This window comes from Oncorhynchus kisutch, linkage group LG2 (genome assembly GCF_002021735.2).
Source record: "Oncorhynchus kisutch isolate 150728-3 linkage group LG2, Okis_V2, whole genome shotgun sequence".
Classification (NCBI taxonomy): Eukaryota; Metazoa; Chordata; class Actinopteri; order Salmoniformes; family Salmonidae; genus Oncorhynchus; species Oncorhynchus kisutch.
Window position 1 is genome coordinate 71148423 of NC_034175.2, and position 24971 is coordinate 71173393.

Genomic DNA, 24971 nt, shown 5'->3' on the forward strand with positions numbered 1-24971 from the left:
GTTCATAAACAATTGAGAATGTGACAGTAGGGTTGCTGAGCAAATCAAATCAAATTGTAGGACTATAAAGGATGTTGCTCTCAAGTTGTAAGTGTTCAACAAGGATTCAACTGGAGGTGCGTGGAAGGGCGACTCCAAAACACAGTCTGGAATCCATCCCAGCGACCCACACAAACAGCCATTGGAGCTTTAGTAGAAGACAAACCAAAAACAATACCATTCTGACTTGGCTCATGGCATCTGACTACTGGCACTTCCTGAGCAAGAGCTTCCTAAACCAGCACAACATATTTCCTGTAGCGTCGGAACGCTCGTTACTGATTGGCCAGTGAGATGAAGTTCATGGTCAGGTCACTTGGTGCTGGTGAGGTGGAGCAGTAGGGCGTTCGGCACTTCCATGGTCTCATCCTTCACCAGCACGATGTCATAAGCATTCAGGTAGGACGTCTTCCGCTCCTCCACCTTGTCGTTGAGGAAGCCTATCTGGAGGATGTTCTCCATGCTGTGCACCCCATCAGCCATGGTCAGGTCCCCCAGAGAGTCTCCCACCAGCAGGACGTTGTGGCGTGACTTCAGCTCCTGGAAGTGGCCCGTGTTCAGCAGAGCTCCCTCCCTCTTGTTATAGATGTGGATCAGCTCCCCTTTCCCTCTTGTTATAGATGTGGATCAGCTCCCCTTTCCCTCTTGTTATAGATGAGGATCACCTCCTCCAGCACGTCTCCTAGCCCAGCAGAGAAGATGAGCAGAGGGATGCTGTGCTCGTGCAGGTGGTCAAAGAACAGCTGGTAGAGCTCCCTGAGCATAGCATCGGACTCCTTCACCACATCCTGCAGCAGGTCTTTCCTGATGCGCTGCTGCACCAGAAGAGTATGGGCTTTAGTCCACCACTCCACCATGAGTGGCAGCTTCTCCTCCGCTGTCTGTTTGGAATCGATCTCTATGGGGTGATATGTGTTGAGCAGGTCCTTCAGCTGTGCTTTGCACTCCTCACTGGTGAGCCTGCTGTTGTTCAGGATATTGTGACTGGGAGGGCACCGCTTCCCATTGTAGGCAAACCGTGTGAGGGTCATGTCGAAGTCTGAAATCACCTGAATCGTGCTGGTGCCAGCCTTCTGCATGGCCTTGATGATCTCTTCCACCCTCTGAGGGTCCCTCATACAGACTGAGGGACTGGACAGCTCTGGGATAATTTTTCTAGAGAGATGTTGTTTAATTCAAGAAAAGTTCAAAGATCCAAACGATGGATCGTGTCACGGCCACTCCTCTGCATTGCAGGGGCGGTTCCTCAGGGTACTTAAACTGCTTCACTAACCACTCTTGTCTCTCTCTCTGCTCCTCCAGGCATGATCCTGTTTTGTTTGTTCCTTTGTAGTTTTATGTAGTTTTCACTCCGTCAAATTCACACAAACAGATTCATGCATCCCTGCACTTTACATACACCTTACATTATGATACTTTACATACACCTTACATTATGATACTTTACATACACCTTACATTATGATACTTTCACACCTCATTCCCTTTTCTTTGTTTAAAGTTAATACTTTTTGGTTTATAATAAAGAACCTTTTTGATTGGCCGATACCTGTTGGTGTCCCCTCATTTATGTCACCGGCTATGAGCCCGCCTGTGACACGAGAAATGCAATCAATATTATATAGTTATATAGCTAGCTAGCTAGCATTTAGCTATGCTGTAATAACCAGTCTACCAAAAAAACTATCTCTTCCTCTTTTGCCCTGCAAGTGTATTCTCGTCAGACGTAAATGAAACATCATCAGAAGTGTTAATTAATTTGAGGGCTGAGGGGATAGGGTGTGTCTTTTAAGTGTTTGGACAGCAAACTTCTTCATCTTCTTCTCTTGTATAATGGTGTTTGCAAACAATTGGATGTACATTCCGCCACCTACTGTGCGGGTGGATAATAAATATTTGTGGATTTTTTTAATTTTATTATCAAACAAATCATCTTAATAATACTAGTTTTAATTGCCTTTTTATTTTTCATTTTGTTTTTCATTTTTGAACAGCCATGTTGTTTAAATTCATTTATAAAGTGAAAAAAGTTTGGTTTTGAATTAGCCCTTTTGCATTTGTGAATATAAAATGTACCTCATAAAGATCCCACAAAGGAAATCATGTGGGTTAACATCACTTCTGGAAAGAGAGTTAGACTACCTTCAAAATTAAAGCACACATTTCAAAACACTGAATTATCAATAACTCCTTAGAATACTATATCTACTAATATTGCTCTAATAATGACAAGTAATAAATCATGAACTAAAACAATGCGAGCCTCGCACTGGGCCTCCATGTCCTCTCACGGCGGGGGAGGGTGATCGGAGAGTGAGCACAGCCCGTTCCCTGCAGAGTTGACCCCGGGTCTGGGTTCTCCCTCGCCCTCGTATCCCCACGGCGAGTAGGTACTAGACACTTGGTAGTGAGTGTTGCAACAGAGGACAGACGATTTTTCCATGCTTCAGGTCCTGTTCTGTGAGCTTGTGTGGCCTACCACTTTGTGGCTCAGCCGTTGTTTCTCCCAGACGTTTACACTTAACAATAACAGCCCTTAGTTGACTGGGGCAGCTCTATTATGGCAGAAACTTGACAAACTGACTTGTAGGAAAGGTGGCATCCTTTGACGGTGACCCGTTGAAAGTCACTGAGCTCTTCAGTAACGCAGTAACCTGTCAGCAACAGGTGTAGTTGAAATGGCAGAATCCACTAATTTGAAGGGTGTCCACATAGTGTATATTACAAATTCCAATTGGTTGTGGCTAACGCTAGCTAGGTGGATTACATTAGCTAGGTTAGGGTAAAGGTTAGGAGTTTGGGGTTAGGGTAAAGGTTAGGAGTTTGGAGTTAGGGGAAGGGTTAGCTAACATGCTAAGTAGATGCAAAGGAGCTCAGACATATGAAGTAGTTGCTAATTAGCTAATCCAACCATCCTCCTTTCGTTTTTGCCTGAAGCAACCTTCTGTTTTATCTAACCATACCAAACGCAACATATCATACTCATTTGAGTGTCCCGGATTTTGGTTTACTATGTTACATCCAGTCTATGAGACCAGCCTGTCAAGGGGAACAAACGCTGCTATTTATCTGTTACTTTTATTTCTTATTCTTATTTCTTTTTTTGATATAATAAAAAAAATATATTTTAAACTGCATTGTTGGTTAAGGGCTTGTAAGTAAGCATTTCACTGTAAGGTCTACCTGTTGTATTCGGCGCATGTGTCAAATACGATTTGATTTGAAATGCAGCTACTCTAACAAGCGAGTGGCTTAATCTGCTCTGCGCTTTTTATTTATGTCTGCTTAAATGAAAGAACTGGACATGCAGAAAGCAATATCGAGGAGGACAAGAAGCCACTTTGGACTATCAGTGCATTCATCATCATTGAGTAAATGCGCAGTCAGTCTCATTTTAGGCTGCACGCACGCCACAACAGTCTGGGACTCTGAAATAGTCCGGCAGTCGTGAAATTACGTCAGTCTAGACTTCTCCGAAAAAGATGTGTGTTCAACATGAATAGCCCCGTATACGTTTGAAAGCGTATAATTATAGAACGGAATTTTTTGACGGTGACATTAGCTGCCTGTCCGCATATTCATCCTATGAAAGTCGTCGCCAATAGGACAGCTAAATTATGGGCTCGAGAAGATACATTGTAGAAAAGCGGACTCAGACAACATTGAGACATTGAAACAATAATTTGGGTAAGAAAATAGCTTTGCTGTTTTTAATTTTAATTTTAACTTCCTACTATTGGCTTAATTTGTGTTAAATAGAATAACACGTTTAGATACGCCTTCTGTTTAAAAATAATAATAATAATAAAATTTCTACATTGAATATAGATCTACATTTGTAATGTATTGTTGCAAGAAGAAACGCCTCACGACAGGTGTATAGCCTAGTAAATAATAGCCAGCTGCAGTGAAAAAGCAGCTTATTATTATCAATGGTTATGTGATGTTGTCTTGTCATTAATGCCCGAATATATTTGTCTCGCGCAATGCACAGCTAGTCAACAGGCTAACAGTTATATTATTGGTACGTTACAGGGAAATGTGGAGTCATGTATCCTGCTGTACAGGCAGTAGTCTAATGGATAGGTTTTCCCCGAGTCTTTTATATAACAACATGTAAGAGCTTAAACATCATACTCAATTATCTTGCTAATCAAATTATTGTATTTTTGACAGCATTTATAAGTTATTGTTATAGATGTTTTAGATTTTTCTACTAAATAATAAAAGCCTTGTGATGACTCATCAGTGGTGAGCTTTGTTACTCCTGTCTGACCTTGCCATGACCCATATATTATTTATGTTAAAAAAATAGAGAACTTCAACATTTGTTTGTAAAACAATCATGCCAATCTTATGGGCTGTCAGTCCTTACATGCCAATCTTATGGGCTGTCAGTCCTTACATGCCAATCTTATGGGCTGTCAGTCCTTACATGCCAATCTTATGGGCTGTCAGTCCTTACATGCCAATCTTATGGGCTGTCAGTCCTTACATGCCAATCTTATGGGCTGTCAGTCCTTACATGCCAATCTTATGGGCTGTCAGTCCTTACATGCCAATCTTATGGGCTGTCAGTCCTTACATGCCAATCTTATGGGCTGTCAGTCCTTACATGCCAATCTTATGGGCTGTCAGTCCTTACATGCCAATCTTATGGGCTGTCAGTCCTTACATGCCAATCTTATGGGCTGTCAGTCCTTACATGCCAATCTTATGGGCTGTCAGTCCTTACATGCCAATCTTATGGGCTGTCAGTCCTTACATGCCAATCTTATGGGCTGTCAGTCCTTACATGCCAATCTTATGGGCTGTCAGTCCTTACATGCCAATCTTATGGGCTGTCAGTCCTTACATGCCAATCTTATGGGCTGTCAGTCCTTACATGCCAATCTTATGGGCTGTCAGTCCTTACATGCCAATCTTATGGGCTGTCAGTCCTTACATGCCAATCTTATGGGCTGTCAGTCCTTACATGCCAATCTTATGGGCTGTCAGTCCTTACATGCCAATCTTATGGGCTGTCAGTCCTTACATGCCAATCTTATGGGCTGTCAGTCCTTACATGCCAATCTTATGGGCTGTCAGTCCTTACATGCCAATCTTATGGGCTGTCAGACCTTACATGCCAATCTTATGGGCTGTCAGTCCTTACATGCCAATCTTATGGGCTGTCAGTCCTTACATGCCAATCTTATGGGCTGTCAGTCCTTACATGCCAATCTTATGGGCTGTCAGTCCTTACATGCCAATCTTATGGGCTGTCAGTCCTTACATGCCAATCTTATGGGCTGTCAGTCCTTACATGCCAATCTTATGGGCTGTCAGTCCTTACATGCCAATCTTATGGGCTGTCAGTCCTTACATGCCAATCTTATGGGCTGTCAGTCCTTACATGCCAATCTTATGGGCTGTCAGTCCTTACATGCCAATCTTATGGGCTGTCAGTCCTTACATGCCAATCTTATGGGCTGTCAGTCCTTACATGCCAATCTTATGGGCTGTCAGTCTTTACATGCCAATCTTATGGGCTGTCAGTCCTTACATGCTAGCCCCATTTCCCAACGGTTTACCAAAAGTGTCTGGTTCAGAAATTGAAGGTGTGCTTTTTATCAGCCCATAAACCACATGTTCCAAAATGTCACAAGTCTCTGTCTGTCTGTCTGTCTGTCTGTCTGTCTGTCTGTCTGTCTGTCTGTCTGTCTGTCTGTCTGTCTGTCTGTCTGTCTGTCTGTCTGTCTGTCTGTCTGTCTGTCTGTCTGTCTGTCTGTCTGTCTGTCTGTCTGTCTGTCTGTCTGTCTGTCTGAATTCACTTTAAATTTAATGGGCTTTATTGGCATGGGAAACATATGTTTACATTACCAAAGCAAGTGAAATACATGATAAACAATACAAAAAAATGAAGGGTAAACATTACTCATAAAAGTTTTTAAATAATATAGGAATGTGTTATATTAGTGGCTATGTACAGTAACGATGTGCAAATAGTTGAAGTATGAAAGGGACAATCAAGATCAGATAAATATAGGTTGTATTTACAAAGTTGTTTGTGTTCTTTTTCTATCTCCTCTCTCTCTCTCTTTGTCTCTCTCCCCCTATCTTTCTCACGCTCTCTCTCTCCCTCTCTCGCTCTCTCCCCTCTTGCTCACTTGCACTCACTCACTCACTCACTCACTCACTCACTCACTCACTCACTCACTCACTCACTCACTCACTCACACACACACACACACACACACACACACACACAGAGAGAGAGAGATGGCGAGTGACGACCAGGTGGCCATCTTGACGGATGACGAGGGGTATCAGAAGAGGAAGTATGTCCTGGCAGAACCCTTCAACACCTTGTCCAACACCCTGGAGCAGATACCGGTGGGCGCGGGCCCCACTTCTGCCTCCCAAGGTCCAGAGTCTCCCCCCACAGACAAACCTGACTCCCCCTCCTCCAACCCTAGTAATGACTGCCTGGAGAGGAACTGCGTGCGGATCGACAACCACCTCCTCATCTCCAAGGTCTTCTACTTCTTCTTCTATGCAGCCTATGGGTCCCTACACCCACTGCTGCCTGTGTACTACAAACAGCTGGGGATGACTCCCAGTCAGAGCGGCTTGCTGGTCGGGATCCGGTACTTCATCGAATTTTGTAGCGCCCCCTTTTGGGGGGTGGTGGCGGACCGCTTCAAGAAGGGCAAGATGGTGCTTGTGTTCTCCGTTTTCTGCTGGCTGGTGTTCAACTGCGGCATCGGCTTCATCAAGCCTGCCACCATAACATGCGTGGAGAGGAAACCCACAGTCGCACGCCCCACCAGCCCTGCCCACCCCGGTCTGCTGGCCAATTACAGTAGGGACCGCAGGGGTGTGATTGGAGACTTGTTTTCCCTCTCCTCGAATCAACACGGTTTAGCATCAGACACAGTTAGTAGCGGTCCCCTGCACAGGTATGTGAGGAGCGATGGTGGTAATGTCACTAGACCTGTGCCTTCCCCCACCATCACAACAACAACATCTTCCCCTTCCACCACACCCACTACAACAGCCAGCTCAAAACCTGCCTCAAATCTAACCACAACCAAACCAACCACCACAACCATTCCCAAAGTCTACCACATGATCTCCAACCACGACCAGGTGGAGACCATCTTCCTCCTGATCCTGCTCGTCATCATCATCGGCGAGTTCTTCAGTGCTCCGGCTGTCACCATAGTGGACACGCGCACCCTGCAGTACCTGGGCCCCCACCAGGACCGCTACGGCCTGCAGAGGATGTGGGGCTCCCTGGGCTGGGGCCTGGCCATGCTCTGCGTAGGCATCTGGATCGACCACACCCACATCAAGCTCTTCATCCAGGGCACCGGCTGCATCGTGCCCGACTACAAGAACTATCAGATAGCCTTTATTGTCTTTGGAGTCCTGATGGCCGTAGCTTTGATATTGTCCACACAGTTTTACTTTGAGAGTAGTACTAGTGACCACCAGCCAATGGAGGCTCAGCTGGAGGAGGATAAGAGACAGGAGGCAGAGTCTCCTCAAATGTCCAGTGGTGTTTCATCTCCCAAAGGGCATGCGGTGGAATCGTTAGAATCCCAAAGTGTCGTCAGCCAACCGTTTCGTTATCAGGACCTCATTCGGCTGCTGTGTAGCGTGCAGTACGGCTCAGTGCTCTTCGTGGCCTGGTTTATGGGATTCGGCTACGGCTTTGTGTTCACGTTCCTCTACTGGCACCTGGAGGACCTGAAAGGGACCACCACGCTATTTGGAGTGTGCTCGGTGCTGAGCCACATCTCAGAGCTGGTTGCCTACTTCACCAGCCACAAGCTCATCGAGCTGGTTGGCCATATAAGGTTTATAAAAGGGGGCATGGGTCAAAAGCCCAGGGGGGGGGGGTTATGTCTCAAAGCTGGATCAATGAGTTAGCCAGCTAACTTGCTTAAATGTTCAGAAATAACTTTTGGTGGGAATATATGGTTGAAATTGGCATGGATTGATTTAATTGTTTAAACCAACAACCCATGTTCAAGTTTAGGTTACCCCTCAGATCTGTTTGTAGTGTACCCCTCAGGTCTGTTTGTACAGTAGTATACCCCTCAGGTCTGTTTGTAGTGTACCCCTCAGGTCTGTTTGTACAGTAGTATACCCCTCAGGTCTGTTTGTAGTGTACCCCTCAGGTCTGTTTGTACAGTAGTATACCCCTCAGGTCTGTTTGTAGTGCACCCCTCAGGTCTGTTTGTACAGTAGTATACCCCTCAGGTCTGTTTGTAGTGTACCCCTCAGGTCTGTTTGTACAGTAGTATACCCCTCAGGTCTGTTTGTAGTGTACCCCTCAGGTCTGTTTGTACAGTAGTATAGCCCTCAGGTCTGTTTGTAGTGCACCCCTCAGGTCTGTTTGTACAGTAGTATACCCCTCAGGTCTGTTTGTACAGTAGTATAGCCCTCAGGTCTGTTTGTACAGTAGTATAGCCCTCAGGTCTGTTTGTAGTATACCCCTCAGGTCTGTTTGTACAGTAGTATAGCCCTCAGGTCTGTTTGTACAGTAGTATAGCCCTCAGGTCTGTTTGTACAGTAGTGTACCCCTCAGGTCTGTTTGTACAGTAGTATAGCCCTCAGGTCTGTTTGTACAGTAGTATAGCCCTCAGGTCTGTTTGTAGTATACCCCTCAGGTCTGTTTGTACAGTAGTATAGCCCTCAGGTCTGTTTGTACAGTAGTGTACCCCTCAGGTCTGTTTGTACAGTAGTATAGCCCTCAGGTCTGTTTGTACAGTAGTCTAGCCCTCAGGTCTGTTTGTACAGTAGTGTACCCCTCAGGTCTGTTTGTACAGTAGTATAGCCCTCAGGTCTGTTTGTACAGTAGTATACCCCTCAGGTCTGTTTGTACAGTAGTATAGCCCTCAGGTCTGTTTGTACAGTAGTATAGCCCTCAGGTCTGTTTGTACAGTAGTCTAGCCCTCAGGTCTGTTTGTAGTATACCCCTCAGGTCTGTTTGTACAGTAGTGTATAGCCCTCAGGTCTGTTTGTACAGTAGTCTAGCCCTCAGGTATGTTTGTAGTATACCCCTCAGGTCTGTTTGTACAGTAGTGTATAGCCCTCAGGTCTGTTTGTACAGTAGTATAGCCCTCAGGTCTGTTTGTACAGTAGTGTACCCCTCAGGTCTGTTTGTACAGTAGTATAGCCCTCAGGTCTGTTTGTAGTATACCCCTCAGGTCTGTTTGTACAGTAGTATAGCCCTCAGGTCTGTTTGTACAGTAGTATAGCCCTCAGGTCTGTTTGTACAGTAGTATAGCCCTCAGGTCTGTTTGTAGTATACCCCTCAGGTCTGTTTGTACAGTAGTATAGCCCTCAGGTCTGTTTGTACAGTAGTATAGCCCTCAGGTCTGTTTGTACAGTAGTATAGCCCTCAGGTCTGTTTGTACAGTAGTATAGCCCTCAGGTCTTTTTGTACAGTAGTATAGCCCTCAGGTCTGTTTGTAGTATACCCCTCAGGTCTGTTTGTACAGTAGTGTATAGCCCTCAGGTCTGTTTGTACAGTAGTATAGCCCTCAGGTCTGTTTGTACAGTAGTGTACCCCTCAGGTCTGTTTGTACAGTAGTATAGCCCTCAGGTCTGTTTGTAGTATACCCCTCAGGTCTGTTTGTACAGTAGTATACCCCTCAGGTCTGTTTGTACAGTAGTATAGCCCTCAGGTCTGTTTGTAGTATACCCCTCAGGTCTGTTTGTACAGTAGTATAGCCCTCAGGTCTGTTTGTAGTATACCCCTCAGGTCTGTTTGTACAGTAGTATAGCCCTCAGGTCTGTTTGTACAGTAGTATAGCCCTCAGGTCTGTTTGTACAGTAGTATAGCCCTCAGGTCTGTTTGTACAGTAGTATACCCCTCAGGTCTGTTTGTAGTATACCCCTCAGGTCTGTTTGTACAGTAGTATACCCCTCAGGTCTGTTTGTAGTATAGCCCTCAGGTCTGTTTGTACAGTAGTATAGCCCTCAGGTCTGTTTGTACAGTAGTATACCCCTCAGGTCTGTTTGTAGTATACCCCTCAGGTCTGTTTGTACAGTAGTATACCCCTCAGGTCTGTTTGTAGTATACCCCTCAGGTCTGTTTGTACAGTAGTATAGCCCTCAGGTCTGTTTGTAGTATACCCCTCAGGTCTGTTTGTACAGTAGTATAGCCCTCAGGTCTGTTTGTACAGTAGTGTACCCCTCAGGTCTGTTTGTACAGTAGTATAGCCCTCAGGTCTGTTTGTACAGTAGTATAGCCCTCAGGTCTGTTTGTACAGTAGTATAGCCCTCAGGTCTGTTTGTACAGTAGTATACCCCTCAGGTCGGTTTGTACAGTAGTATAGCCCTCAGGTCTGTTTGTACAGTAGTATAGCCCTCAGGTCTGTTTGTAGTATACCCCTCAGGTCTGTTTGTACAGTAGTATACCCCTCAGGTCTGTTTGTACAGTAGTATACCCCTCAGGTCTGTTTGTACAGTAGTATAGCCCTCAGGTCTGTTTGTAGTATAGCCCTCAGGTCTGTTTGTACAGTAGTATACCCCTCAGGTCTGTTTGTACAGTAGTATACCCCTCAGGTCTGTTTGTACAGTAGTATAGCCCTCAGGTCTGTTTGTACAGTAGTATAGCCCTCAGGTCTGTTTGTAGTATACCCCTCAGGTCTGTTTGTACAGTAGTATAGCCCTCAGGTCTGTTTGTACAGTAGTGTACCCCTCAGGTCTGTTTGTACAGTAGTATAGCCCTCAGGTCTGTTTGTAGTATACCCCTCAGGTCTGTTTGTACAGTAGTGTATAGCCCTCAGGTCTGTTTGTACAGTAGTATAGCCCTCAGGTCTGTTTGTACAGTAGTGTACCCCTCAGGTCTGTTTGTACAGTAGTATAGCCCTCAGGTCTGTTTGTAGTATACCCCTCAGGTCTGTTTGTACAGTAGTATACCCCTCAGGTCTGTTTGTACAGTAGTATAGCCCTCAGGTCTGTTTGTAGTATACCCCTCAGGTCTGTTTGTACAGTAGTATAGCCCTCAGGTCTGTTTGTACAGTAGTATAGCCCTCAGGTCTGTTTGTACAGTAGTGTACCCCTCAGGTCTGTTTGTACAGTAGTATAGCCCTCAGGTCTGTTTGTACAGTAGTATACCCCTCAGGTCTGTTTGTACAGTAGTATACCCCTCAGGTCTGTTTGTACAGTAGTATAGCCCTCAGGTCTGTTTGTACAGTAGTATAGCCCTCAGGTCTGTTTGTAGTATACCCCTCAGGTCTGTTTGTACAGTAGCGTACCCCTCAGGTCTGTTTGTACAATAGTATACCCCTCAGGTCTGTTTGTAGTATACCCCTCAGGTCTGTTTGTGTATCTGTATGTCTAGTCATCTCCTGCATGACAATGACTATAGGAGTTTGCAAGATAGCACAAACTGCTCTGGAATCAGGCTACAGAACCCAGGTCAGCTCATTCTGGTATTGTGGGACCAGGCTACAGAACCCAGGTCAGCTCATTCTGGTATTGTGGGACCAGGCTACAGAACCCAGGTCAGCTCATTCTGGTATTGTGGGACCAGGCTATAAAACCCAGGTCAGCTCAGTCTGCTATAGTAATCCTACACAGTTGCAGTATTATTTTCTGTCCTTCAGTTTAATTTAATTCCACCGAATAGCTCACCTTTCTCGCAGATTTGATGAGAAAGGATGAAAAAAATCTAGATTTGGTCAGACTTTTCACTTGTTCCCTGTTTTTGGTCGGTGAAGTTAAACAATGGCCAAATATTTTGAAAGTCATCTCACCTTCTTTCATTTCCTGCCAAGGTCGTGGGAAAATGTTTTTTGTTGTTGTTGTTGTTGCCCGCACTACAGTTGTCTATATCAGTCCACTAATACAGGACTGTTATTAATATAGATTTTTTACAGCCCTACTTCCCACGGCTGTGTTTCCTGTCCTGTTCCTGTGTGAACTATTTTAGTTTAAGATGTTTGTAGTTGAGTATTATGGTGGATCAGGGGTGAAAAAATTACCACAACATGGTAGTAGTGCTACTTATACTATCTCTCTGTCTCCTCTCTCTCTGTCTCCTCTCTGTCTCTCTCTGTCTCCTCTCTCTCTGTCTCTCTCTCTCTGTCTGTCTCTCTGTCTCTCTCTCTCTGTCTGTCTCTCTGTCTCTGTCTCTGTCTCTGTCTCTGTCTCTGTCTCTGTCTCTGTCTCTGTCTCTCTCTCTCTCTCTCTCTCTCTCTCTCTCTCTCTCTCTCTCTCTCTCTCTCTCTGTCTCTCTCTGTCTGTCTCTGTCTCTCTCTCTCTCTGTCTCTCTCTGTCTCTCTGTCTCTCTCTCTGTCTCTCTCTCTCTGTCTCTCTCTCTCTGTCTCTCTCTCTCTGTCTCTCTCTCTCTCTGTCTCTCTCTCTCTCTCTCTCTGTCTCTCCCTCTCTCTCTCTCTCTCTGTCTCTCTCTCTCTCTGTCTCTCTCACTCTGTCTCTCTCTGTCTCTCTGTCTCTCTCTCTCTGTCTCTCTCTCTGTCTCTCTCTCTCTCTCTCTCTCTCTCTCTCTCTCTCTCTCTCTCTCTCTCTGTGTCTCTCTCTCTCTGTCTTTCTCTCTCTGTGTCTCTCTCTCTCTGTCTCTCTCTGTCTCTCTCTCTCTGTCTCTCTGTCTCTCTCTCTGTCTCCTCTTTCTCGGTCTCCTCTCTCTCTGTCTCCTCTCTCTCTGTCTCTCTGTCTCTCTGTCTCTTTCTCTCTCATCCACCACATCTCATATCCGGCCCATCTGGACATTTATAGCTTGTTAGCGAATAATATACTACAATCAGCCTTTGCGTTCGTTTACTTTTAGATTAAGTTCAAAGGTCGCGTTTGTTTCATGAGAGAGAGGCAATAGAGAGAAGTTTGTAAACTGGAATCATTTAAGTGTTTGGTAAATGTGTCAGTATATTTGCATTGTATTTACATTGTCAGGTCAGTGGTTTGATTGAACAGGACGTTGTCATGGCAGATGGGCACCAAATATCCAACGGTCTGGGAAGGAAATATATTCTGTTCAGAATAGGGTTGCATAGGTAATTTACCAAAGTTACCGGAATCTTCAGTAATTTTGGTAATTAACAGATTATCTATGGTAATCTATCGTAGCTTTGGTAACCCTCACATTAAACACCAATGTTATTCACTGAGTTGATGGTTTATATTTAAACCATATTTAAAACCATCTTATTATTGAATATATTTTACATGTGATAAGGCCCAACAGAGGGCCAGAGACTGTCATAATCTGAAATACCCAAAAGGGCCACTAGATGTCATGTGTTAGATTATGTAAAATCCTTGAAAGATACCAAAATCCTGGTAATTTACTGGTAAACTTAGAAATGTTTCCAGTAATATACCCTCCCCGTGCAACCCTAGTTCAGAATGACAATGACAAACCAACCACAATCCAGGGACAGTTCAGGTTTGACTTCTGAACTTTGGCCTTGCTTTCACCTGCAACTCTGTTGTGGCAATAACCTCCTATAGGTTAGGGCTAGGGTTTAGCATAGGGTTACAATTTAGGATAGGGTTATGTTTGTGATTGGTGGATTGTTATTTGAACAGTGTAGTCAGTAGTGATAGTTCCAGAACATCAATAACACATCTGTGTTCCATGACCTTCTCCTCCCCTCTCCCTCCACAGGGTGCTGTACATCGGTCTGGCCTGCAACACGGCTCGTTTCCTGTACATCTCCTACCTGGAGAACGCCTGGATCGTCCTGCCCATGGAGGTCCTTCAAGGTTAGGCTACACTGGGTGTCACGGCGTGGCATATGTTGACTTAGCTTAGCTTAGCCAATGTTAACATTAGATAGAAAGAAGGCAGAAGCAGTGTTTGAACTGGCTGCACCAGTGCACTTACATTGTTGGCATGTTGGCTCAGAGTTCATATCAGGCCGGACAGGAACTCTCCTCTCAACGAAATGAAAGGCTTTTCCTTTGCCTGGAAAACACCCTTTTCCTCTGTATCTAGACTTCACTAACAGCCACTTAGGCCATGAATAACAATGTTGCAGCTGCACACGAAAGATTAACATTAAAGGACGCTTAAAATGTTTGTAATCATTAACTAGACAAGTCAGGTAAGAACAAATTCTTATTTACAATGACGGCCTACCCCGTGCCAAACCCAGAAGATGCTGGGACAATAGTGCGCGGCCCTATGGGGACTCCCAATCATGATACAGCCTGCAACACAAACAAAATGGCCGTAGCTCTGGTCTGGCCATTGTTTTCTAATATTGGGAGGTTATGCCACATTCACGTCATGTTGGAAACTCGGGAACTCTTAAAATGAACCTATGTTATTTGTGTAGCGCTTCCTATTGGTTGATTCTGATCATTCCCAAGTGGGAAACTCTATCATCTTTTTACAACGAGTAAGCAAGTTGGAAATTTCAGTGTTCGACATGACGTGAACACGACACACGTGACGACATGGGCCAGCTAAAGAGCTGAATAGGGGGCAAGGCCAGGCCGGACTATGGAGGGTAGCAGGTTCAATGGCTTTGTTCTATTATTGGTGTACAATGAGACATGTTGACTTGGAACTAGCTGGTTGAGCCACTTCAAACACGCCACACCCAGTGAGGGTTAAGTCCTCTCTCTCTCGTCTGTCGCCTGCCCTGAACGCTCTATCTCGGGTTCCGCTGTTGTGCAGTAGTTGTTCCTCTACAGGAAGCCAGGTTTTCCTGTGTCTACTCTTCTCGATGGCAAGGCTGTGCTCACTGAGCCTGTACTTTTGTCAAGGTTTTTCTAAGGTTTTGATCAGTAACAATGGTCAAATAGTTAGCCACGCACGGTATACTGTCGATTTAGGGCCAGATAGCACTGCATTTTGCTTTGTGCTTTTGCTTGTGTTTCCTAATAAGCAATGTAGTTTTGTTTAGACTGTTGTTTATTGTTTTTATCTGATTGATTGGATGTTCTGGTCCTGAGGCTTCAGTGTGTTAGTAGAACAGGTTTGTGAACTCAGCGCCAGGACCACCTGGATGAGGGAACTCTTTTCTTTGCTCAGCTCTTGGCATTGCAGGGCTTGGTAATGATGAGAGGGGGTCACTGTATTTTAGATGTTTCCAAAACTGAATTGTTCTTTTCTGAGTTTTTATTATTAGTGGATATTGACCTAATTCTGCGCTGCATGCGTTGTTTGTAGTTTTCTTCTGGACGTGTAGGAGAATCTTACAGAACTCTGCATGTAGGTTTTCAATGGGGGTGATTGTCCCATTTTGGTGAAATCTTGTTTTGCAAGTTGACCCCACATCCCACACTCTCTGTCTCTCTCTCTCCTTGTCTGTGTGTCTCTGTCTCTGTCCCTCTCTTTCCGTCTGTCTGTATCTCTGTGTATCTAGGTGTGACCCATGCGTCAGTGTGGGCAGCCTGTATCTCCTACCTCAGTGCTGCAGTGCCTCCAGAGCTGAGGACCTCTGCCCAGGGTATCCTCCAGGGCCTGCACCTAGGGCTGGGCCGGGGCTGTGGGGCCATGGTGGGGGGAGGCTTCGTCAGTGTTTTTGGTAAGAAGAACCACTGTGTGAGGAGAAGTTGTATTTAATCGAATTAAGTGTCCCCCAGTTCTAGAGTATGTAAAACACATTCAACCAAAGAGAGATGGATCTATTGGCGTCACCCATTAAAGGTACTATCAGGAGTAAAGACTGCTATTCGATGTTCAATTTGCTGTTCAATGTTCATGAATTGAAATGACTATTGAGAACAGCAGTAACTATTGTAGATTGTACATTTAACAGTGGCTAACAGAACAGAATGTAGCTTCACTCCTACTTGAGCAGCTAGTTGTACTCACACGTGTCATACTCTCAGATGCCTTTCCAACTGTTGAACAACGCCTCCTCTCCTTAAAAGGATGCCCTGTCCTCCATGGTTTTCTCTTAATAAACTACCAGCAGCCCCATCTTCAATCATTAGGATAGGAATTTGATTGTCTGGAATGCATTTGGCAGCTCTCCCAGAATAACAACTGTGTGTCTCTCTCTGTGTTCTGAAACGCATCTTGATGACTGTGGTAACATATATCCTTTACAGTCCTGAAATGGACATTACATGAAAAGCAATGAGTGAAATAAATACATTTATTTTGAGATTTTGTTTCCAAAAGCCTGTGGAGCACACGTTTTGTCTTTTTGGGTTATGGTTTAGGAGCGGCACACACCTTCAGAGGGATAGGAATGGTGTCCCTCGTCATCCTCCTCCTCTTCGCTCTCATCCAGTGGCTGGCTGTGCAGAGTGGGAACAAAGGTATGTGTCATTAATGTTTATTTGATCCTACACTGTACCCTTCATGGCATGCGTCTGCATGGACTTAGGCCTACAGGAGAACAGAAGTGACTGGCTCCCAATCTGGCAAGCATAACATTTACTTCACCTATTAAACCCCTTAGTGGAGAAGTGACTGGCTCCCAATCTGGCAAGCATAACATTTACTTCACCTATTAAACCCCTTAGTGGAGAAGTGACTGGCTCCCAATCTGGCAAGCATAACATTTACTTCACCTGTTAAACCCCTTAGTGGAGAAGTGACTGGCTCCCAATCTGGCAAGCATAACATTTACTTCACCTATTAAACCCCTTAGTGGAGAAGTGACTGGCTCCCAATCTGGCAAGCATAACATTTACTTCACCTGTTAAACCCCTTAGTGGAGAAGTGACTGGCTCCCAATCTGGCAAGCATAACATTTACTTCACCTATTAAACCCCTTAGTGGAGAAGTGACTGGCTCCCAATCTGGCAAGCATAACATTTACTTCACCTATTAAACCCCTTAGTGGAGAAGTGACTGGCTCCCAATCTGGCAAGCATAACATTTACTTCACCTATTAAACCCCTTAGTGGAGAAGTGACTGGCTCCCAATCTGGCAAGCATAACATTTACTTCACCTATTAAACCCCTTAGTGGAGAAGTGACTGGCTCCCAATCTGGCAAGCATAACATTTACTTCACCTATTAAACCCCTTAGTGGAGAAGTGACTGGCTCCCAATCTGGCAAGCATAACATTTACTGCCATTTACTTTTTATTCTCTTTCTCAATCAGCAACTGAGAAATTCATAGACATTAGAATGCAGCATGAATCGTATTTAGGATCTTAATAGTGGAGATTGTTGTTAGGTCAGACACGTTAACGGAATAATCATTTTGAAGCATGCCAGGAATTGTTATGAAGCATTTAGCTTGAGTTGTTTTCCAGATCCCAGAATGCTGGCGGAGAACATCCCAGTCCCCTCCAGCCCTTTTCCCATAGCGACCATAGACATTATCCAATCAAATAATGGAGCCGCCACAATGACACCACCGAGGAAGACCAAGCACCAGGAGGATCAGGAGGATTTGAGCGAGCCTGCCTGGGTGGTGTCCGCCTCGCCCTGGGTCTCCCTGGCCTTCGCCCTGCACCAGATCAGAGAGATGGCTACCCTTGCCAGGAGCAGCCCTGACAACAACCATCCGCCGCTGCAGGTACTGTAGGTAGACAGGGTGGCTGGCAGCTTGTGGGCTTCAAGGATAGACTGATGAGTTCAGGGATAGACTGGTGGGTTCAGGGATAGACTGATGAGTTCAGGTATAGACTGGTGGGTTCAGGGATAGACTGGTGGGTTCAGGGATAGACTGGTGGGTTCAGGGATATACTGGTGGGTTCAGGGATAGACTGGTGGGTTCAGGGATAGACTGGTGGGTACAGGGATAGACTGGTGGGTTCAGGGATAGACTGGTGGGTTCATGTATATACTGGTGGGTTCAGGGATAGACTGGTGGGTTCAGGGATAGACTGGTGGGTTCAGGGATAGACTGGTGGGTTCAGGGATAGACTGGTGGGTTCAGGATTAGAGTGGTGGGTTCAGGGATAGACAGGTGGGTTCAGGGATAGACTGGTGGGTTCAGGAATAGACTGATGAGTTCAGGGATAGACTGGTGGGTCCAGGGATAGACTGGTGGGTTCAGAGATATACTGGTGGGTTCAGGTTGGACTGGTGGGTTCAGGGATAGACTGGCGGGTTCAGGATTAGACTGGCGGTTTCAGGGATAGACTGGTGGGTTTAGGATGAGACTGGTGGGTTCAGGATTAGACTGGTGGGTTCAGGATTAGACTGGTGGGTTCAGGGTTAGACTGATGGGTTCAGGGTTAGACTGGTGGGTTCAGGATTAGACTGGTGGGTTCAAGATTAGACTGGTGGGTTCAGGGTTAGACTGATGGGCTCAGGCTGTGCTTTGAAGCTGGGCCCAAAGACATACAGTGCCTTGCGAAAGTATTCGGCCCCCTTGAACTTTGCGACCTTTTGCCACATTTCAGGCTTCAAACATAAAGATATAAAACTGTATTTTTGTGAAGAATCAACAACAAGTGGGACACAATCATGAAGTGGAACGACATTTATTGGATATTTCAAACTTTTTTAACAAATCAAAAACTGAAAAATTGGGCGTGCAAAATTATTCAGCCCCCTTAAGTTAATACTTTGTAGCGCCACCTTTTGCTGCGATTACAGCTGTAAGTCGCTTGGGGTATGTCTCGATCACTTTTGCACATCAAGAGACTGAATTTTTTTCCCATTCCTCCTTGCAAAACAGCTCGAGCTCAGTGAGGTTGGAGGGAGAGCATTTGTGAACAGCAGTTTTCAGTTCTTTCAACAGATTCTCGATTGGATTCAGGTCTGGACTTTGACCCTGGCATTCTAACACCTGGATATGTTTATTTTTGAACCATTCCATTGTAGATTTTGCTTTATGTTTTGGATCATTGTCTTGTTGGAAGAACAATCTCTGTCCCAGTCTCAGGTCTTTTGCAGACTCCTCCACTTCCAGAATGGTCCTGTATTTGGCTCCATCCATCTTCCCATCAATTTGAACCATCTTCCCTGTCCCTGCTGAAGAAAAGCAGGCCCAAACCATGATGCTGCCACCACCATGTTTGACAGTGGGGATGGTGTGTTCAGGGTGATGCCAAACTTTAAACAACACTTTTTATGGATATCTTTAAGAAATGGCTTTCTTCTTGCCACTCTTCCATAAAGGCCAGATTTGTGCAATATACGACTGATTGTTGTCCTATGGACAGAGTCTCCCACCTCAGCTGTAGATCTCTGCAGTTCATCCAGAGTGATCATGGGCCTCTTGGCTGCATCTCTGATCAGTCTTCTCCTTGTATGAGCTGAAAGTTTAGAGGGACGGCCAGGTCTTGGTAGATTTGCAGTGGTCTGATACTCCTTCCATTTCAATATTATCGCTTGCACAGTGCTCCTTGGGATGTTTAAAGCTTGGGAAATCTTTTTGTATCCAAATCCGTCTTTAAACTTCTTCACAACAGTATCTCGGACCTGCCTGGTGTGTTCCTTGTTCTTCATGATGCTCTCTGCGCTTTTAACGGACCTCTGAGACTATCACAGTGCAGGTGCATTTATACGGAGACTTGATTACACACAGGTGGATTGTATTTATTATCATTAGTCATTTAGGTCAACATTGGATCATTCAGAGATCCTCACTGAACTTCTGGAGAGAGTTTGCTGCACTGAAAGTAAAGGGGCTGAATAATTTTGCACGCCCAATTTTTCAGTTTTTGATTTGTTAAAAAAGTTTGAAATATCCAATAAATTTCGTTCCACTTCATGATTGTGTCCCACTTGTTGTTGATTCTTCACAAAAAATACAGTTTTATATCTTTATGTTTGAAGTCTGAAATGTGGCAAAAGGTCGCAAAGTTCAAGGGGGCCGAATACTTTCGCAAGGCACTGTATCACTGGGCAGAGAAATAAACAGGTAATGTTTGTGATTTTTACATTTGTGATAATGAAATGTGACCGGAATGTTCATCTAGCAATGTTCCAGCCAAGGTTCCATGTTGTATCATGTCCTGCTGAGAATTGTCTTCTTTATTTCATGTATCACATCTTGAAGAAAGGTGAGAATATAATACCTGCCTTTAGAACGGTATTTTATGAGGGTGTTTTTTCATATTGTAGCGACCTTAACCCAAGTCCTAGCGAGCTCGGCAAGAGGTTTGGACCTCTTTGACTTTCGCTGGACCCGAATTCTCTACAATATCTACAACATTTTGCTAAGTAGTATTATTACAGTATTAATGTAACACTTTACCTTTGCTCTGATTGGTAGGAGATAAATGAGATCGGCACAGATGAACCAACTGATCCCAGTCCCCATCCTTAGAACCTCCCCAGACTGGTCCCTCTCAAGTGGGACCCGCTCTCTGACCAAGAGACCCCCCCTACGCCTGCTGATCAACCACCCCTCTCCACGGGCCAACACACAGTAGGGGACTGGAAAGAGGGGACATGTTGCACATTGAGGAACTGCCCTAAAATGTTTTCCTTCCAAGCAACACCAAGTCAAAGCCCATGCACAGCTGGGAAGTCCAGCTAAAGGAGTAAGGAGTATGATTTATACAGACTGGACAGGAGAGAAATAATGACCAAAATTAAGGAGATTGAATTCGTCCTCCTAGCAAGACAGGTCTTAACCAGCTGAGAAAAACTCTTTGACCGATCTATTGTTACTCTGTCAAGTGGACATCAAACGAGTAACAGAGTTGTATTTATTTTGCTCATCCTGGAAATCTGGGATAGTGGGTTCGATTGAATAAGGCTCCATTTGTCTCGCTGGCCCTCGAAGTGCCTGAGCCGCGGTGCTGTTGTAGGTCGGTGATTCACACTCCTGTAGCAGTGCCACACTGAATCTAAAACGCTGTGTGTAATGGCTGCTTTGCTTGATGTGGACTGTAGAGATTCCTCTTTACATCAAGTTTAGGTGCCAATTCAATAGGTGAATGTTGTGGAACGTTGCAGATAGCAATGTTATTAATATAACTGGTTTTATTACTTATTCTACATGTCAGAGAGACGTGTGTTCTGAGGTTGGTGGCACCTTAAATGGAGAGGGCTCGTGGTAATGACTGGAGCGGAATCAGTGGATCGGTATCATATACATCAAACACATGGTTTCCATGGTTTCCAGGTGTTTGATGCCATTCCATTCGGTCCGTTCCAGACATTATTATGAGTCGTCCTCCCCTCAGCAGCCTCCACTGTTCTACATACTATGTTGATATCCACCTGTTCCCACAACTTCGTGCTCTCTTGAAAGTGGCCCTGCTTTTATATGTAAATGTTTCCTGTGTCTAGTGACGAGTCTACCACCTATCCGCCACTGATGCTGTGGAAGAATAGATACCTAAAAGGATTTATGATATCCACCAGGCTTTTAGGGTCTGTAATTACTACAAACTATAACACCATGAGTTCTGTAGAGACTTTCTATATGTATTGATAAAGTGTCTTCAGGCCAAGATGTCTAAACGTCAAATATTTCACTATGATCATATTTAGACAGAAATAATTGTCAATAATATCAAACTGCTTTCCTCCCAAGGGACTATCTTAAACAATTGTATTGTAATGACCATTTTTCATGCCTTGTCTGCTGTACATAGCCTATGTTCTACCTGAGAACTAATACTCCTAGTGCACTGTGGCTTTTATCTTTTCAAGGTGAAACAACAGTTTGCAATACGTCACTGGAAAGTTTGTTTTTTTTAACTACCAAAAATGTATCCTTGTCATTTTATATGAAGAATATGCACCAAATTTGAAATCACTTTAATGCTGTTTGATATCAAATGTATGTAAAAAAAAACTTGAAAAAACATAGGCATTTTTCTAGCCATGAGGGAGAAAACTTTTGCTCTTGAAAGACATGGTCCTATCAAAATCTCCATTTGATGTTTCCAGCATGTGATTGGCTGTCCCCGAGGCTGCAGTTTCTTAAGCAGCCAGGTTGGGGCAGTAGATGGGAGTACACTGGATTCCACAGCAATGGGAGTACATGAGAGCTTGTTATAGTAACCAGTAGGGGAGCAGGTCTCAATGCCCCAGGCACTTACCACACAGGAGGAGAAAAACAACAAATGTATTAATGATTGCTGCCAGTTAACCTGAGAGCTATAAGCACCATTTGAAAGTCATTCTGGTGAATAGTTGTAACTACGATGCAGAATGTTTGATTCCAGAGGAAGACAGATGTCTGCTTTGACTATGATTATAGTGGGATGACAGCCTGAGGAAGAGTTTCTGGGTCACTATGAAGTCAAACCCACTGAGAGAGACGATAGCTCTGAGAGACTCTGGGGCATCCCCGATTCTCCCTAAGTCTACACTTCCATACTTTCTCCCATTGATTTAACAAATGGTGGAAACTCCCTCCAGCCAATGCTTACACCAATCCTATGCTTTTAAATCCATGCCAGGGAGTGTTCAAGTACACACTTCTGGAAAAGGGTGGAGAATCAGGAGGGAGCCTTTGGGGAATGATGGGAATATTCAAGTCCCCTAAAGTCTCTGTTGCCCCCGGTTACAGGACTTCTCTTCTCATTAGGTGTTTTATCATGGAAGGTGAAGCCGAGAGGTAATGAGAGGTTCTGCCTACTGCTAATTTACTGGCCATTTTAGGGTCCTCCGGTTCACCACAGAGGTTGAAATTGATATTAGAAGAGCTCCATATCCTCGTCCCCTATGAGGTAGGGCTCTGGAGGTGGGGTGAAGGCCCTGGGGGAGGGGTAGAGAGGGGCTCTGGAGGTGGGGTGAAGGCCCTGGGGGAGGGGTAGAGAGGGGCTCTGGAGGTGGGGTGAAGGCGCTGGGGGAGGGCAGGTAGCGGGTGGTAGAGGGGGCACTGGGGGAGGGCAGGTAGGGGGGGTAGAGAGGGGCACTGGGGGAGGGGTGAGAGAGGTGTGCTGGGGGCAGGGCATGGGAGTGTAGAGAGGGACGGAGTTAGATGTAGGCGGATCCTGGGCATAGCTGTCCATCTCGTCTTTGCTGGTCAAAAGTACTTAAGTAGTTCTTTAAAGTAATTTTCCTTATGTAGTTTTTCTGTACTTTACTATATTTTCTACAACTTTTACACCACCATATTCCTAAAGAAAATAATGTACTTTTTACTCCATACATTTTCTCTGAGACCCAAAGTACTCGGTACATTTTAAATACTTAGGACAGGAAAATGGGCTAATTCACACATTTATCAAGAGACCATCCCAGGTCATCCCTACTGCCTCTAATCTGACGGACTCACTAACCACAAATGCTTCGTTTGTAAATGATGTCAGAGTGTTGGCGTGTGCCCCTGGCTATCCATACATTAAAACAACAAGAACATTGTGCCATCTGGTTTACTTAATATAAGGCATTTTAAATGATTCATAATTTACTTGTGATACTTAAAAAGATGCCGGTGCCATTTCCTGGTTGCAAAAATTTGCCTGATTTCAGTTTATATGTGGCAAAACACATACGTATAGTGTAGAGAATCACTATACCATCTAAACCGCTGTGAAATATATTTTCCATAGCCGCCAAAATATAGCATTTTCAGCTGTTTGAAGCTAAAATGTGAATTTGGTGGTTTCCAAAACTGACATGGAATTGTTTTAAGATGGATCATTTAGTGATTTGGAATTTTAGGACCCCTTTAGGTGTGTGTATGTGTATATATATATAACATTAAACAATTATTTGATTAAATGTTGATTTTAAGCTTTACTATTAAAGCCCATAGAAATGCATTGAATGACACGTTGATGAATGGCAGAAAGGACAGTCCAAAAATAAATGATAAGAAACACGGTTTTGAACTGTCTGTGGACACAACTACTCATTCAAGGGTTTTTCTTTATTTTGACAATTTTCTACATTGTAGAATAATAGTGAAGACATCAAAACTATGAAATAACACATAATGGAATCATGTAGTAACCAAAAAAGTATTAAACAAATCAAAATATATTTTATTTTTGAGATTCTTCAAAGTAGCCATCCTTTGCCTTGATGACAGCTTTGCACACTCTTGGCATTCTCTCAACCAGCTTCATGAGGTAGTTGCCTGGAATGCATTTCAATTAAGAGGTGTGCCTTGTTAAAAGTTAATTTGTGGAATTTCTTTCCTTATTGCATTTGAGCCAGTCAGTTGTGTTGTGACAAGGTAGGGGTGGTATACAGAAGATAGGCCTATTTGGTAAAAGACCAAGTCAATATGTCAAGAACAGCTCAAATAAGCAAAGTGAAATGACAGTCCATCATTACTTTAAGACATGTTTCTTCAAGTGCAGTCGCAAAACATCAAGCACAATGATGAAACTGGCTCTCATGAGGACCACCACAGCAAAGGAAGACCCAGAGTTACCTCAGCTGCATAGGACAAGTTCATTAGTTACCAGCCTCAGAAATTGCAGCCCAAATAAATGCTTCACAGAGTTCACATGCACATGCAACCTAACCGGATACATGAAATACTCCCATTGAAAGCCCTGTGTAAGTGGAACACTGAGACCCAGTGGATTTGAGGCATGCCAGTAAAGGTGAAAATAACATGTTTAAATGCTAATCCCCCAAAGCCCTTGTTTCCAGCATAGAAATCAACGTTCCAGCAGCATCGCCACTCTCTCTTGATCCTAAAAACCTGAGGATTCAACTGTTTCCACATTGACTTACATCCAGTGTGAGTGCATAGAGAGGGCAAAAAAATGATTTGGTAGCGAATAGACTCCATTCCGGTGTGGTGAGGCAGTCAGTTACTGTAGGCTACTTCACATCACCTTGGTCCTCCTTTTATGTTGAGTCTGACCCTGATAATGAGTCATGAATGTAGTTCTGTATCATGTCTGTAATGTGAACATATTTCTAAGTGGATTTCATTCAAACAGGAACTCCAACAGCCAAAGTTAAGTAGTAACATTAACATGATGCCTCCTAATTGCAGTTGCTCTACTCATAATATACAGGAGAACGATCACCTTACGGCGAGGTTAGCTGTGCTACAAGCCCAGCTTCAAACTCAATCGCTAGGCAAGGGTAATTTCAGTGTAGGAATGGATGAAACAGCGTCTGTGCCACCAGTAAGTACAGATAGTAACGTTAGTATAAATCCACTTTGCA

General features: G+C 44.4%; 1 protein-coding gene and 1 pseudogene across 1 annotated transcript; one reads left to right on the top strand and one right to left on the bottom strand.

Annotated features, from left to right (window-relative positions):
* Positions 1 to 244: 244 nt before the first annotated feature.
* On the bottom strand, positions 245 to 1191 carry LOC109905254 (cytosolic 5'-nucleotidase 3 pseudogene; annotated as a pseudogene).
* A 2007-nt stretch (positions 1192 to 3198) lies between these two features.
* On the top strand, positions 3199 to 23663 carry LOC109870842 (major facilitator superfamily domain-containing protein 6). Its single transcript, XM_020461505.2, has 7 exons — positions 3199 to 3726; positions 6291 to 7883; positions 13667 to 13764; positions 15375 to 15536; positions 16180 to 16278; positions 17228 to 17493; positions 20146 to 23663. The coding sequence occupies exons 2-7, from the start codon at positions 6301 to 6303 to the stop codon at positions 20197 to 20199; spliced, it is 2262 nt and encodes a 753-aa protein (XP_020317094.1). The 5' UTR covers positions 3199 to 3726; positions 6291 to 6300; the 3' UTR covers positions 20200 to 23663.
* Positions 23664 to 24971: the final 1308 nt, after the last annotated feature.